The sequence below is a fragment of the Cucumis melo genome, chromosome 7, assembly GCF_025177605.1.
Source record: "Cucumis melo cultivar AY chromosome 7, USDA_Cmelo_AY_1.0, whole genome shotgun sequence".
NCBI lineage: Eukaryota > Viridiplantae > Streptophyta > Magnoliopsida > Cucurbitales > Cucurbitaceae > Cucumis > Cucumis melo.
In genome coordinates, this window is record NC_066863.1 from 28,325,675 (window position 1) to 28,341,876 (window position 16,202).

Genomic DNA, 16,202 nt, shown 5'->3' on the forward strand with positions numbered 1-16,202 from the left:
TAAAACAAACGCAACTATGCTAAGTTAGGTTAGAAATTTAAATTATAAATTTAGTTCACACAAATACTATCGAACCCCCAGACCAATTCATGACTATTTGGCAGGAAGGAAGAGATTGAATGAACTGGATCAACTTCAGGCCTAGATTTCATTATAAAATGAGACCACTGATGTAAGGGAGGAAAAATAACAAAAAAATGATATTTAAATTTTCTTAGAGAAAAAAAAAAACCTCTATTAATGTTTCAACTGCAATATCTTTCCAAAATCATGTTATGTAGCCACATAGGTCATCACAATAAACATGCTTTGAAGCCCTTCTCTAACTCTTCTCCATCCAAGTTTTTTCCTATAAACACAATCTTGTTGATTCTCGGCTCATCTGGACCCCATAATCGATCGGGAGAACCTTGAAATATATCATGAACACCCTGTCGTACCCAACAGAAAAAACAGATTACTGAACTCGAAAAACATTTTGACATGTAAATGAAAGAGAAAGGAATTAATACAATGAATCTTCTAAAATTTGATACCAAGAACTAAACAACTAGAAATGTAAGTTCTACTTGGTGGTTTAGTGAAAGCGGTTAGTTTGGTCACTGAACAAAAAGACAATCATTAGTCATCCATTTCGTTGATTTTTCTTTCACTCACCTGAAAGACGAATCGCTCATCCATACCCTGCACTGATAAGAGACCCTTCATCCGGTATATGTCATCACTACGGTCTAACAATAACGTACCAAGCCACATGTTTGCCTGAATGATACCAACAAAGAGATGAAATTATTTCGCTCAGGCCAAACGAGCAGAGACAGCCATGACAAAGAAAGAATGGTGAAAAAAAATACTCATGAGGCATTCTTAAAATGGGAAGGGGTACGAATAAATTAGTAGTCCAATGAAGAGTGTTGAGTTCATTTTGATGACAAGGAAACCCTCCACACCAACCTTCTCAAGATCCAAGATTCCTTCACAGACGATGCTGACTGAAGATACGCCAGGGTCGTGCGTGTGATCATGTGAATGGTGGTCTGCATTGAAAAGTTGAAAATGATGTTAGATTAGAAAGAACAAAAAACACACAAACTAAGGATGCCCGATGACTTGGTACGACTCAAATTCCATGATCAAGGTGCTGAAACAATCTATTCAAGCATTGCACTTTGAGCAATGTGTTTTGTAGTCAAAAGTAAGTTTCGTTCACACACGGGGAACTTTATAAATGAGAACAAAATATGTGAGTTCTTTGTAAATTTTAACCGTAAATTGTACTTGGATCGGTAAAACATCTACAAAAAATCTGGATGATGCAGTGTTTTCATAGGAACAGAAAGCAAGAACCATGAGGCCATACTACACATATGATCGGAATCTCCACGACAATATGATAGAAGAGTGACATGGCTAAGTATAAAGTGTAGCACTCAAATAATGCACAACAAATATAACACATTATATGAGCGCATAATTTTACCGTGCTTGTGGTCATGTTCATGGTCGTGGTGGTGATGATCACGATCATGGTCATGGTCATGGCTATGCTCGTGATCCTCATGGTGACTATGAGCATGATCTTCCCTTGATTCAGTATCAACAGAGCTATCTATCCTGTAAACATGAAATGAGGATGAGGAGAAGAACAAAACTTAATCATCCAAAATCAAGCAGGAATGGCAAGAATAAACAAAAAGCCAAGCACCAGGAAGAGTAAAAAATGGTAATAAACAAATATATGGAACATAAAAGAGAATTCAAATGAATATTTTTATCCAACAAGTGTTACATTCAGGAAAAGTGACAACAAAAGAATCAGGAGTCTCTTTCAATGACAAAGGAAATAATTTTAGATGGTACGGAACTACCTCTCCAAATCAAAGCCTCCTATACCAAGAACATAATCCAAGTCAACCTTGCCATACTTTGTCCTCTTCAGTTGAGCCATCCGGTTTATTTTCTATTTCGGAAGGGAAAAAAGAAACATAAATGACACATTGAAAAGCTAATGAATCAGTGTGTAAGAATAAGTGTTGAGTGATACTAACCTTTATCCGTTGGACCAGATCAGCAATTTGTGGCTCGCCAACAAGATCAGTCTAGAGGCATACAGTTCACGTATTAGGCAAGCATTTGAGCAAAAACTAAAAATTATTTCAAGTAAATTTCAAGGTTGTCTATTTTACTTATTTTTTTGTAGTAAAATCTGTACATGAGACATAACCGCATGTTAAGAAGCCCATCATCTACCTAAGAATACCACGGACAAATTTTCTAAATTGCATTACCAGTGAGGAGGCCATAGACATTTACTTGAAAGCAAAACCTTAGAAGCAGAATAACAAGGCGACTTTCTATCAATATGCCACAGGATTAAAAAAAACTACGCATTAAATTTTGTGTATAAACAAACAGGCTTGGCTTGGGAATGAGAAAAATCTACTCACAAGTTAAGTTGACTTGTTTGAACATTATATCTCGAGAGGCTAAATCAGTCACCTATCATGAATACCTTGTTTACTATGATTCGATCAGCGTAAGCAATTTGTTCTACAGCCTCATTTACAACTCCTTCCGGCTTAACTTCGTCCAAGTGGAATGTTGCATGTTTGGCATCAACTAATGTGACAACACCATCCAACTTCACGTCATTAAAAACCGAGTCCTCAGCATAAAATGTCTGAATGATTGGTGATGGATTTGCCAATCCTACATGTTCCATTGATGAAACAGAAAGTATAAGACCGCGCCAAATGAAATCATCATGAATAAATAGGACCGATGTGCATTCATTCTCATGATTGGGAAACTCTTCATACCTGTAGTCTCGATCACAATATGGTCAAATTTCCCTTTCTTCTTATTAACCAGCTCCGATATCATCCGTACAAGATCACCCCTCACAGTGCAACAAAGACATCCGTTATTCAACATAACAATGTCCTCAGCTCCAGTAGTTTTTGCAGCAACCAAAGAACCATCAATATCTACTTCTCCAAACTGTAGTTTTAAGACAAAATGCAATGCTAAAAATATAACCGATAAGGAGCCACATGATCAGGTACAGAAAGTTCTATCTCATACCTCATTTTCAATTACCGCAATTCGCTTCCCATGGTCTGCTGTTAATATATGGTTAAGCAATGTTGTCTGCAAAGTTTCACACGAAAGCACAACCAAAAAGGTTCTTAAATTTTCCAAATAATAACTTAATTCACTGTAAATTGTTAAAAACTAAAAGAAACACCCTCATTTATCCCCAAGTCAGAAAATTTCAGTTCCAAGCGATTTTTTTTTTTAATTCAAAAGACATGTAAACGAACTCTCAACTAATATATCCTCCACCAAAGGGTCAGTTTCGAATTCCCCACCCTGCATATTGTTAACTCAAGAGGCGACAAGTAAACGAACAGCGGGACAAAAACAAGAATTTACAAGATGCAAACGAAGTAAACAGAAACCTCTGGAATTCCAATTGAAATTCATTTCATCTATAACCTCAATTCTTAAGATAAAAATACTCTCTGAACAGTGATTTAACAAAACCACACTCCCTTAACACCAATCCAAATAGCACAAGAAAACAATACTGCAAACTCTACTTAATTTCACTTATAGCTCACGACCCGACACATAGAAACATGCACACGCAACCGAAAAAAAGATATTAAGAGAGTTGATACCTTCCCAGAACCCAAGAATCCAGTGATAATGGTAGCCGGAATCCGGTCATCGGGGGGAATCTTGGTCAAAACATCGGATTCATCGCTCTCTGATGTGGGTGTGGCCGTGGAGGCGAAGACAGAGAATTTTGGGGAGGTTCGTTTGGACTGGAGGGCGGGAAGAGGTGTTGATTGAAAAGAAGTGAGAGTGAAGGTGAAGGGGCGAGATGGGAGAAAAGCAGAAGGAAAGCGGGAAGAAATACGGTTAGAGCGAGTAGAAGGGATGGTAAAAAAGGTGGAAGAAATGTCCAGAGAAATGGAACCCATTGGGAGAATGAGGAAAACAAGAAAAGGGTAAGAATCAGAATTGAAAACGAAGAAGAAGAAGAAGAAGGAGGATTGAGCTTAGCTTGAACTTGAAGATGCTGCTTCTTCCCTATTGGCGCATGCGTGTAAGGCTTCTTCCTTGCCTTTTGGATATTTCATTACCATTTTCTCCCATTTTCTTTCCATTGTCTTTTATTTAGAAAATAAAATGTTTTTTTTTTCATTTTCCATTAAAAAAACTAATCATAAATAGTAAAATATTAGCAATTTTATTAGACATAAAGGATACTAATCTATTTGTATATATCATCGATAGATAATAATATTTTTATAAATATTTAATTCATTTTATTATATTTAAAAATAATAAAAAGATCTCGACTTTGTAATTTGTTGAAAGTACCTTTATTCTTTGAATATCACAACCCATCATTTATCTTTCTTAAATGTGTTAAATTTATTTAGGATAGAAATCTGTAAAAATTGTGGATGGAAATTGAGGCGGGAAGGATACGGTATTGACAATGTGGTTGTGATGTTCAAGACCTAGTTTCTATTCTTGTTACTATTGCACCTACATAAATCTAAATAATTTTCATCATCGTTTTATCAAATTTCTACTCTAGTGATAGTTTTGAAACATTTATAAATAGCTTAAACATAATATTGTATTTTTTTATTTAATGTGTGATTCCAAACTCGACTATTTAATCTTTAAATTTAGAAACATTAGTTTTTTAAATCTGTAACAAATAAATCTTGAACTTTCATTGGATTTTTTATCATTACAAAGCATGAAGATTGTCATTTGTCCTACGGTGGTTTGGAGTCAAACACCATATTTTGTGTTAAACAAGGGAAGTAGAATTCTTTGGTCATCTTGGTCTCCTTTTTTTTGAATCTAGTTGATGTGAGCTATTTGTTATGTTGCATATTTGTAGCAAGATAGATGGCCTCTAGCAAATAAAAATCACGATATTCTTCGGATTAGCTTCATCAATTTGGCATAGACAGAAACTATGTTGTGTTTGGCAGCCATATTTCCAATGTCATAGACCTTATCCATTGAGACCTTAAGACATAGCTTAAGATTTAGCAGAACAATAAACAATGAATCCATTCATGGCCACTTTTAAACTCTGTTTGGCAGACAGATCTTCCTCCTTCTTCTTCGTTTATTCAAGATAAAATTTGATGGATTTGTTGTGTGTAATGATGAAGTAAGCATGAAAGTCAAACCATGTTGCTGATAGAGAATTATCAATTTATGATGAAGCTTGTTGAGCTTTGTTAGACATTATTCAATGTGGTTGTGTCATTAGATGGCTTGAGGTTGGAATGAATTCTTTTTCTCTAGAGTTGAAACAAATTATTCTTCAATCCTAATTTGGAATCTCTTTTGATTAGTAAAGCTTTGATATGCAAATTAAGTTCGATTGAGATGTCAATTTGAAACATTCATATTGTTGATATTTTAACAAGTAATTAAGTCATGTATTTGTACAATACTCCGTAAAATGAAAAGATATGTTTTTCTTATGGTTTTTTTTCTTTAACTTTTTGTATTAATCCTTTAATTGCACGTATATTTTTTAAAATTGTTGACACTTGATTGAGAGATCAATTTGAAATATTCACATTTATTTCACACACAACAAAATTATAATATATTTTGACATTGGATGTGAGTGTAATATGCACACAAAAAAAAAAAAGATCATCACAAAAAAAAAAGTAGGCTTTTATTGACATCTTATGTTAAATTGTAAGTTATGAATCTTAGTGTTGGATATGCAATCAAAGTCCCACATTGGTTTAATGACAAGATTATCATAGATAAGGAAAAGGCAACTATCTCTAATGGAATAATGTTTTTAGGTGAAATTAAAAATAAAATTGTTAGAGTTTATATTTACTGTATCATATCATGTTACACCTCAGTTTATTCTTGTCAGTATCGAAAAAAAGAGTGGAGAGACTCAAAAGATGCAGTTGTGATATTCGCTTTCAAATAGATAGTGAAATATTTTTAAAAGAGTTACTTGTATAGATGCATTTCTTTTATTTTTTTTTTCTTAGAGAAACCTAAACTCGGCCTGAAATGGGATGAATTGTTGCTATTTATAGTGAATGCATAATCCTAATTCTATGCTATTTAGCTAAACTAAACATTTTTTGTAGGGAGGTACCCTTAAACACTTGTAAAATCCTAATTAGACTTGCATTGACTTTCCTTTTCAAAATAGTAGATTAAAAAGAAATTATGAATGATTACGTTACATTCAAACTAGGAATTAACTAAATTTCATTCTTTCAATTATGTTTCACTCCGCTAAATATATAATTGAGCTCTTATGAGTCACTCCTCCACTAAAGATCTGTAATTGTATTTTGTCATATTTGTAGTTGTATTTTATGCGTTATATGACAAGATGTGTTCGTATGTATAATTATTGCAAATAAGTTTATCATAATTAAAACTAATGTTTGTTTTACTTTTGTAATTACATCTTGCACCTTAAATTCCAATAATATCGTCTAATTAACAATATGTTTATGATTCAATCATAAACCAAGTCCTTATTGAGTTAGTGAGAGAATGTAACCTCATTGTTCAAGTCCTAAAATCAACCCTTAAAACTACTCATACACATGTCCTATATGATGCAAATCAAAAGACCTTATAAACAAGAGTAGATAACTTACTCATGATCAAATCAAATAAATCTTTTTAATTAACATGTTTATAAAGAGGAAGGTTTATAAAAAGGAATTAAATATATCATGATCATTGTATTCCTCTCATGTGTACATGGACAATTATGTACATTGGAAGTTGTATCCATAGAGCTGATAAGAAATCCAATCATTTTCCCAAAGTATAGATGTTTTAGATTACATTAATTCTTTTTTATATATTATTCAAAATCACATTAATTATTATTTTTATATTCACAAGTGTTCGAACCAATTTACACACTTCGACTAGGTCAACTTGGCTGACCCTAAATATTACATTAATAACCTTAAACTTTTACTATAATTGGATAATATAATATTACATATAAAATAATTATTAAATAATTCATCAATTACGAATCTTCAAGGTACAAATCTAACACCTGAAAAGATTATATAATTTTCTAACACCTATATATAAGTGCAATGAGACAAAAGATAGTGACTTGTCAATTCAAACATGAGTTTTTTCCATTGTGTTAGATCACGATGTTTCATACTCGTTCTAGATCATACCAACCCCAAAAATGATAACCTACTTCAACTTGAATGTAAAGACGAGTCTCCTCATAACCTCCTTTCTTATCTACATATTGATTACTAACGACAGAGCTCGGTTCTTAACAAATTGTCCTCCCAACTTTGTAATGAATTTCCCTTTTCCTTCATGATGTTATGTCCTGAAAGGTTGATCATTAAAGTCATCATCCAAATGATTTTGATCATTCAACATTTCCGGACTTTTTTTAGTTCAACAAATTACAATGTGATAGAGATCAATTATGCGTATCTGTTAAGAGCTAAGCTCTAATCCGATGATCAACCAAATTTAAACCAAACAAACCGAGTCAGGTTATGAATAATAGTTTTATACATTCACACATGATAAATATCAATTGGACAAAAAAACCAACTCAACTCAAACATCTCAGCGTTGCGTTGGAATAAAGTCCTGATTGATTTGAGCAGATAAGCAACCTGAACAATTCAAGCAATATGAGCAGCACAAGCAGAAAGTAGAAGTGGAGTCGAAGAGGGACACCAAAGGAAAACAACAATCATGGAAGGAAGAGGAAAATTTGAGAAAGAATTATCAGTAAGGTCATTTGGCTATTAGTAATACTCCTGCAGAATGTTAACTTACACAGAATCTGAGGAAAGAAGATAAATCTACATCTTTTTGCTGTTTCCTTGAGTAAAACTACATATCATGAACAACAAACTGGGGGGAATGGAAAATCAACCATAAAAAAATTACAAAATACAAGCATGGCTAACAAATGTTCCAAGGAGAAAAAAAAAGGTCAACCAGTTAAAATCTGAAGTATACCTAAAGTTGGAGAGCCAGCAATCAAGCATGTAAAAGTACTCGTGCTAGCTGCTCGATCATCTCGGGGCTTGATCTGAACCTGAAGCTCCGACTGATGGAGTCGTCGGCACACTTGATGCTGATCCATTTTCGACAGGTGGAGGCACACCCCATTTTCCTTCTGATTCGAGTGGTTCGAAGACATGAACCCCACCATCTGATAGCCCTAGAGCAAATTGGTTTGCTTCTTGGGGATGTGCTGCAATGACTAGTGGTTGTACAGAAGCATTGCTGAAAATAACGAGTAGAATGAAAGGTAAGAAAAAAGGAGAGAGAAAGAGTCCGAAATTGGTTTGCTTCTTGGGCATGCTCTTTCCCATTTTTGGAATACGAAGATGAAAAATAAAAACTGATATAGTTGAGTATATCATATCATCGCAAATTTTTATCACCTAAAATGGCATACTTTTTATTGGCATCATATTCTCTTAACTGATCCTACGTTTTTCGGAATAGAAAAGAAAAATACAGCAACCCTTGCCATCAAGTTATCAACCAATAATCAACATAACGAAGATCATATGCCCAATCCAAGACCTTATTACAGCAGAACTTCATCAACTTATGAATTGCCCTTAAAACAGGAGCATTACGTAAACATTAAATTGGAGTGAGAGAAATACCTCACACTAGCAGGAAGATAAGCCGAAGGACTAATTCGACAACGTAATCTGAGACTAGCGACGGTAAACACACAGACAGTTGCATCCAAAAAGCTGGCATATATCATTTGACTGTCGCAAGAGAATGTTGCATGAGAGATTGGTGCACCAGATTCCCGTGGCGTCCACTGAAATGTGAAATGATACAGGAGACGTGGGTAAGGCATTGCTTCCGGAACAAAGAACAGATGAACAAACAGAAAAAGGTGTGAAAAAGGACCTGCTTTACACACTCAAGTTTTGTAGTCTCGTATATTGCAATCTGCGTCTCGTGCACGACCAGAAAGTGAACCTGGTCCTGATGAAACTGTACTCGAGTATCGGATTGTGAGGATGGTGGTCTCCCACTTGGAAGTTGCAAGAATCTTGTTTTCTGCTTCTCCCACACATCAGAGCTCCACACGCAAAGCTGGATAAGCAACAAATAAACAAGTGGCTCCAATTTAAGAATTCGCCAAAAAACGATAGGCTCAAACACGGTCCCATTATATGTCTATCAAATGACGAGTAACTAAGAAGTTGAGGAGGGCTCGAAGTACAAGAATGCTTGTAAGTCTTCACTCAAAAGTGCAATTGGCCACAATATTACATTGCTACATATCTGAATGATGAAACCATACAACAATAAGCAATCAACAGAACTGACGACATTGCATAGGCAAATTACCTGTGCATCAGCTCCAGATGAAACTAGCACGTTCAGTAAGTGAGAGAAGGCCAAGCCAGTTATTCTTTTAGAGTGGCCTTTAAGCTTGCTCTTTACCTGCATTAAACATTGATTTGATTGCATGACATTGCCACAAAACTTAGAGAAAAAGTAGTTCTAGAGGATATTTTACCTCATCCACGCGGACATTATAAATTTGAATTGTGGAGTCATCCATCCCAATGGCAATTATATTGTTATCTTGTGGGTGAAAGGCAAGGAATGTGGCAGCAGGAGGTGGTGGCATAAAAGTTGTCATCGTCTGCGATTGCAAATAAGGTGAACATATGTAGAACTAACTAATCAGCAAACAATTGCAATGACCAATTGAAGGGTAATGTAAGTCACCTTAAATGTCATCATATTAAAGAGGGAAATCTTTCCACCAGAAGCTGACATGACGTAAGAATCGTTTTTGGATAAAGCAAAGCAGGGCACAGCCTCCTCAGAACTAGTGTCAGCAACATCATTGGTCATTAGAATGCCACTCGATGGTTGCCACAATTGCGGCAAAACATTTGCAGTTGCCTGCAAGATAGGAAAGTGTTGATCATGTAAATACAATCAAAATTTAGAGTCCAATGCTGAATGAAAGAGGCCCCAGATAGCACAAAAAAAGCTGAGACCTTTCCAGTTGAATTACGTTCACTTCGCGTCCATTTCCATAGCAGATGAATTGCATTTGATGCCAAAGCCAAGATTGCACTTCCAGAATTTGTGTAAATCAACCTAGATATCTGAGTATATCAAGAACAATAGTCAGAGAAGAAAAAAACAAGGGACACCCAGAAATCTCGAGCTATTGAAGCTCAAAATACTCCCAAAAAACCGCTCTACTCAAGATTTTCATATACATAGTTATCTAATTATTGTTAAAGATTAAAAAACTCAATATGTTCAGATCAAAGCCCAAAATGTCCCAAATCAGACAGAACTGTGGTTTAACATTCAAAACTCCAATTTAGAGAAGCAGAATCAAAAGGAATGTACGCTGAATTTCATCTTATAGCACGAACGACTTACCTTGTTTACTCTTACATTCTCAGGCAGCCTCAAGGATCTACATTGAGATGGTTCGTTAATTTCGGTGAGCTTCCAAATCTTTGACTTGTCATTGGAATCTTCAGGAATTCTAGGTTTCACATCGCCCAAACTTCGGGAATCCCCAGCCTGGCAGATTTATATGCATGATGTTAAATCAATTGGTAAGGAAAAGTATGAACTAAATTTTTCATGATTTATTCATACATGCAGAGGACAGTAAAAAATTAAAGCTCCTGCTAAAAACATTAATTTGCAATTAAGCAACACCAACCACTCCAGACATGGTGACAACAGAGGCACCTCTATCAGCGGCACTACCAGCCGCTGCTGCTGCTGCCACGGCTGCAGCAGCTGAAATTGGATTTATTGTGGGCTGAAAAATTAAATAGAAGTTAATTAGGTATTTAACAGAAGAGTTAACCATATGGTGAAGAGTCGCATCAATTAAACATACGACCAAACTACCTTTGTCCCAGCCTCTGATGTTCTAGCTGCGTCATATGAAAGATTTTCAAATGTTCTTAACAGCCGGATTCCATCCACATTGGCCAAGATTTTAATTCCATTATCATTGCCAGAAACAGCTAGAAGTGTACCATCCTTGTTAAAGCGGATGCGAGGACTTGCCTATGATATTTAAGGGAATGAAAAGGACACGGTCAGAATAAGCAACTGTCAACTATACTTTTAAATTTTCAGTTTACTTGCGTGAAGACTTACTGGGAGCCCCCCATCAGCATCAACGGTTGTTAGAAGTTGAACATTGTCCATATCCCAAAATTTGATGGAGAAATCATCACCAGCAGCCAAAAACCGATTTTTAGTCGTATCAAATTGTACAACACCTGGAGATCGTTTGCGGAACCCTTGATAAGTTCTCTTAACAGCTCCTTCGCTCTCATTCCACTCAACAATATAAGAATCTCCATCTTTACTTGTCCCACATGAGAAGAGCCTAAAACACCCATCACCAAACACTTAAAGTGAGATACAAATAAAAGTGCCGTAAGCTTCTTAACCATGGGGCAAAAAAAGGCAAGTCCAAGTAACCTCTCAACACAATGGAGTAAGTACTACACACCTCGTACCATCTGCACTGTAAGCCATGGTTGTGCACCAACGTCCAGGAGCATCATAATCAACTCGTGAGCCCATATTATCATATAGCCATGCCTTTATCTTTCCATCGAGTGCTGTTGAGAAGATGAACTAAGAGGGACGAAAACATACATGTAGCAGATTAGGCAGAATATCCATCAAGCAGCCCACAAAATCTCAAGTTGCACATCAAGAGCAAACCTGAATATTTTCCTTGTAGTGAGGGCAAACAGAAAAAACAGGAGCCTCGTGGCCTTCAAATGTATATTGTCTTGCACCATTGCCAGCATCCCAGACCTAACAACATCAAAAAGGAAGAAAAAAAAGGTTTTCAGCAAAAAAAGCCCCCTTCCATTCCTCAAATGACCTAAATAAGACAAAAAAAAAAACTTACTTTAATGGTCTTGTCATCACCACACGTTATGACACAAAGTTGTTTATTGGGATTGGAGAATGCTAGATCATTAACTCCACCGACATGAGCATCAATCTGTTTCACAAATTTCAGTGTCATACTAAAAGATGGGAAGAATACACAATACATACAATACTCTAAATCATACACACCTCCAGGTGCTGTCGCATGTCATCACCACCATGATAGGAGTATATTTGAACAATGTGCCTCGAATAGGCAACACCTATAACAGATCGACATTTATTCAGCAAACAGTGCTCACTTTGTCAACATAAAATTTACAAGAAAACATACAATCTTACCAAATAAAGAACCATCAGGGCTCCAAATAACACGGTTTACCGATACATCAGGCTCTTTAACTAGAGCTGCCTGGAAATCATCAAGATAAACTCAGATTTCACTAATTGAGATAAGATGTTATCCGTGATATTAGTATACACGAAATACCTGTAAAGGCATTGAACATGCATTGAGATCCCAGACTTTAAAATTCTTTGAAACAAGTCTCTCCCTAGATCCAACTTCCCACAACCCTATTTCGCCCACAATTGTGCCAACTGAAAAGAAAATTTTCTTTATATTTGTCATTACTTATAGGGATACCAAAATAGAGAAGTATACCATCTACAATTACATTATTCAGTTGGTAGTTTAAAAATAGTAAATAGTACAAAATAAATTTAAATATACCAAGAAGCAGAGTTTGTTGGATCGGATGGAAATCCATGCTCTTTGGAGATGATCCTTGATTCAGTGTTCTCATAACAGTCTTCGGCAAATCATCTGGTGCATTAAAAGTTTGGGCATGACCATGACCAGCAAATGATACTGGCAGAACATTGACTGGTAGATTTACCTTCATTATATGAAAAAAGAGGCAGCAAGAACAAAACAGTAAGTTGTGCACAGATGTGACATTCCAGGACTTGAACTAGGATCATAAATATAAAATTAAGAAAAAACTAAATCACCTCATCAGACATCCCCATAGGTTTTGGCCTTTTAGAAACGTGATCAGAGTCCGCAGAAGGGTATTCTACAGAAGGGTTAGTTGGAGGGGTCCGCGGATGTTTCAAAGCAGCTGCCAATAAAATAAAATAAAACCACAATCATACAAGACCTTAATAGTAGCTTACATCAGCATGTTAAGACAAAAACTATTATATAGCACTCAAATGCATAGGAAGAAATCAACTTACCCGGGATAGATGGAGCACCAAGACCAATGGCACCTCCACCAGAAACTGCAGGATGAGTAACAGCCGAGGGATTAGACATCCAACCAGCAAGAGGTGCTGGAACAGGTGCTGCCGTGGGCTGAAAAGGCTGAACAGAAAAATACAAATCTTTAAGATGCATGTTAAGTTACTTCAAAAATGAGAACGAGGTTAACAGTTACAAAAGATAACCCACCCCATGAGCACCAAGAGGAGGAAAACCTCCAGGTTTGGGTAAGGAACCAAGAAGTGGATTGTTTGCAGGAGAAGGAGCCCGAGCACCATTTGGTTGTCCACAAGAATGATCCACAAAGAGGGTTTTAATATCTGGATTTGGTCTAGGGTTTTTACAAAGTTGATGCTGCCAATTTAAGCTGCAATTACGATTTGATTTAGTGGTTCATTTATATAACAAGTTCTTTAAACACAAATGAATATTTCTAGTCTTTAGAACAAGAAAAATGTTAGTAATGACAGAAGTTAACAATTCACATCTTGAATCCTAGAAAGCTAAATTTTCATTAAGCAAAAAATGTGATTGTATTGGGGGGAGGGGCACGCACAAAATGGGACAATTTCTAGAATGGCAACAATTGGGGGAATAAAAACTAGGAATGGAGGATAAATCACCTTTGATTAATAAGAGTACGCAATCTTGAGTTTTTAAGGTGAGGAAACTGCAATTTATCACGGAATAAAGGATTGGCTTCAATTAGCTTCTTCAACTCAACCAACATAATTGCTCGTGCAGACTTCGTATCACCATACTTAGACAGTTGTTCATTTTCCCTAATAATAAGGCAGCACATTACCAACTAGCTCTTCAGCAAAAACCATATCCTATTGATGTAATGTCATACCTAAAATTCTCAAGCGTCAATAGCTGAGTAATCTCCTTGAAAAGTTCTTCATTAAACGTGGAAAAAACCTTTAAGTCCTTTACTAAAATATCTACCGCCTTGGAGCGGTCATGCCTGTACAATTGCAAACAAAGAGAAAAAAGGAAATGAAAAGAAATAATCCAACTAAAAATGGAACCAAGGAGAGGTAAGTTCAAATTTACAAGCAGAGAATGCCATCAAAATGGAAAATGAGAGCTTACTTGTCCAATGCCTCGAGATACTTCTGCTTCCTAATCTCAAAAAATATTTTCATTGAATATCGATTATCATCTACTTTTGTAAACCCAGAGAGGTATTTCTCAACTTCATCCCAGTTCCCATTATGCACCTCATCCTCAAAATATTTCATATTGAAGAAAAACCCAGATTCCTGCTCAAGCCTATTATGGAAAATAAAGCAATTAATGCTGCAAATTTAAGCACCAAATTTCTAAAACAAAAATTAATCCAAAAAAAAAAAGTCATCCCAAAAAAAAAAAAGAACTAAAATATCCCACTTGTGAACTGTCTCCTTAAATTTTTCCTCATCGAGAAACTGTAAGATCAAGAACACCAGCTCCCTACTGAGGGACGACATCACTACCACCTCCGTTTTTATCAGTATGAGCAGAAAAAACCACTAGATCTGGAAAATAGAAAAATAAACAGAGATATATGAGAGGGATCGAACAAAATACCTAAAGAATCAAACAGGAAAAACAAAAAAAAGGGCAGTCAAATTTTGTTTCCTTTAACCGAAAAATCAGAACACGATGCCAAAAGAAATTTACCTCCAACAACTAACACAATAGATACAACAAAAAATCGGAAAAGGGTAGATAAATTTCGACAAGAATTAGCTGAGAGACATATTGCTAGGAACTAAAATTGGGCCAAAAGTAAAAATAATTTTAGGGTTTTCTATATACAGAGAGAGAAAGCGGCTTTAAACCCTACGAGAATCGAAGATGCAAAAGAGCATATAATGGAGAGAGAAAGGATGGTTAACAGGTCAAGCATAAAAAGAAAAAAAAATTACAAATCCAGAAAAAAAAATAAACAAAAAAGGGGAAATTATCTTTAAAGTAATAGATTCGACGAACAGAGAGAGAGAAATAGAGAGAAGAAAAAAAAAAAAAGAAGAAAAAGAGAGAGAGAAATTGTTCATACCTTGAAAACAAAACAAGAACAAACATAGAAGGGTTGGTTCAGAGAACAAAAAAACAGAAACTCAGAAACAGAGAGAGAGCTTAGAGAAGCTTTCTCTCTCTTGTTTTCCTCTCTCTCTCTCTTTCTCTCTCTCTAAGAATGAAGACTTTCACTCTTTTCTTCTTCCTCCTCTTTCTTCTTCTTCTTCTTCTTCTTTTCTCTCTCCTAAGCTTATCTCTCTCTTTCTCTCTCTCTCTCTCTCTCTCTCTCAAGAAAAATACATGAACTTGCAGGAATGGTGATTTTATATAGGGACCAGGAGACAGCTAAAGCAGATGATAAGCACAGGTACTTATCAATGGATAAAATAACCAAAAATTATTTAAATTTTGATAAGCTATCGTTTATAACTACAGTTGCGATTTGTAATAAGTGCATTTCTTGTGGGCCCTTCTTAGCCGGCTTCGTTTTTGTCGACTTCATCGGCGCGGAATCTCTTAAGCTGTGGAAATATATTTACTAATAATGGGAAAGTACTTATTCAAATTTGATTGGAAAATTTAAAAAAAAAAACAAATCTTTAATAAATATAAATATTAATTTTGAAAATAAGAAATTAAAAATGGGTTTCATTACTCTATTATTAATAAAATAAAAATTAAGAAAAATCTTTTAACCCAATTACCTAAATCTAGGTTGAACCAAAAACAAAAACAAAATACCTAATCTAATTTTTTTTAGTAAAATAAGAACAAATATCTTACAACTCTTTTTATTCTAGTCAACAATAATTAGTTAATAAGTTTTTTGTTCTCTTTTTTATTAAACTTTCAAAAGACATAGAGAAACCCCCTAATGAAGGTGCGATGAGTAGCAACAACCTCAATAAAGCTAAGATAAACACAACACGGATACAATAAAATCGGT

The 16,202-nt window shown here is 35.4% G+C and overlaps 2 protein-coding genes across 5 annotated transcripts; both read right to left on the minus strand.

The window, feature by feature from the left end:
- Positions 1 to 187: 187 nt before the first annotated feature.
- Positions 188 to 4,157, minus strand: LOC103494670 (uncharacterized). Its single transcript, XM_008455968.3, has 10 exons — positions 3,684 to 4,157; positions 3,085 to 3,150; positions 2,820 to 3,000; positions 2,513 to 2,709; positions 2,049 to 2,099; positions 1,869 to 1,960; positions 1,481 to 1,614; positions 955 to 1,037; positions 658 to 762; positions 188 to 431 (listed from the first exon to the last, which is right to left on the minus strand). The coding sequence occupies exons 1-10, from the start codon at positions 3,987 to 3,989 to the stop codon at positions 294 to 296; spliced, it is 1,353 nt and encodes a 450-aa protein (XP_008454190.1). The 5' UTR covers positions 3,990 to 4,157; the 3' UTR covers positions 188 to 293.
- Positions 4,158 to 7,037: 2,880 nt separating this feature from the next.
- On the minus strand, positions 7,038 to 15,547 carry LOC103494671 (protein TOPLESS). Of its 4 annotated transcripts, XR_001763247.2 has the most exons (28): positions 15,297 to 15,547; positions 14,645 to 14,772; positions 14,348 to 14,527; positions 14,106 to 14,219; positions 13,876 to 14,034; positions 13,442 to 13,619; positions 13,228 to 13,354; positions 13,000 to 13,109; positions 12,719 to 12,884; positions 12,476 to 12,585; positions 12,328 to 12,397; positions 12,175 to 12,248; positions 12,002 to 12,097; positions 11,809 to 11,904; positions 11,591 to 11,718; positions 11,230 to 11,464; positions 10,975 to 11,136; positions 10,781 to 10,882; positions 10,489 to 10,635; positions 10,092 to 10,202; positions 9,814 to 9,993; positions 9,599 to 9,727; positions 9,427 to 9,522; positions 8,980 to 9,168; positions 8,721 to 8,887; positions 8,059 to 8,328; positions 7,648 to 7,706; positions 7,038 to 7,408 (listed from the first exon to the last, which is right to left on the minus strand). XR_001763247.2 is itself a non-coding variant. In XM_008455969.2 (26 exons), the coding sequence occupies exons 2-26, from the start codon at positions 14,722 to 14,724 to the stop codon at positions 8,115 to 8,117; spliced, it is 3,420 nt and encodes a 1,139-aa protein (XP_008454191.1). In that variant the 5' UTR covers positions 14,725 to 14,772; positions 15,297 to 15,547; the 3' UTR covers positions 7,819 to 8,114. The 4 variants fall into 4 exon arrangements, 2 of the variants coding, with proteins under 2 accessions (XP_008454191.1, XP_008454193.1); XR_538691.2 differs by lacking the exon at positions 7,648 to 7,706; XM_008455969.2 differs by lacking the exons at positions 7,038 to 7,408; positions 7,648 to 7,706 and having other exon boundaries at positions 7,819 to 8,328.
- Between the last annotated feature and the right edge of the window lie 655 nt (positions 15,548 to 16,202).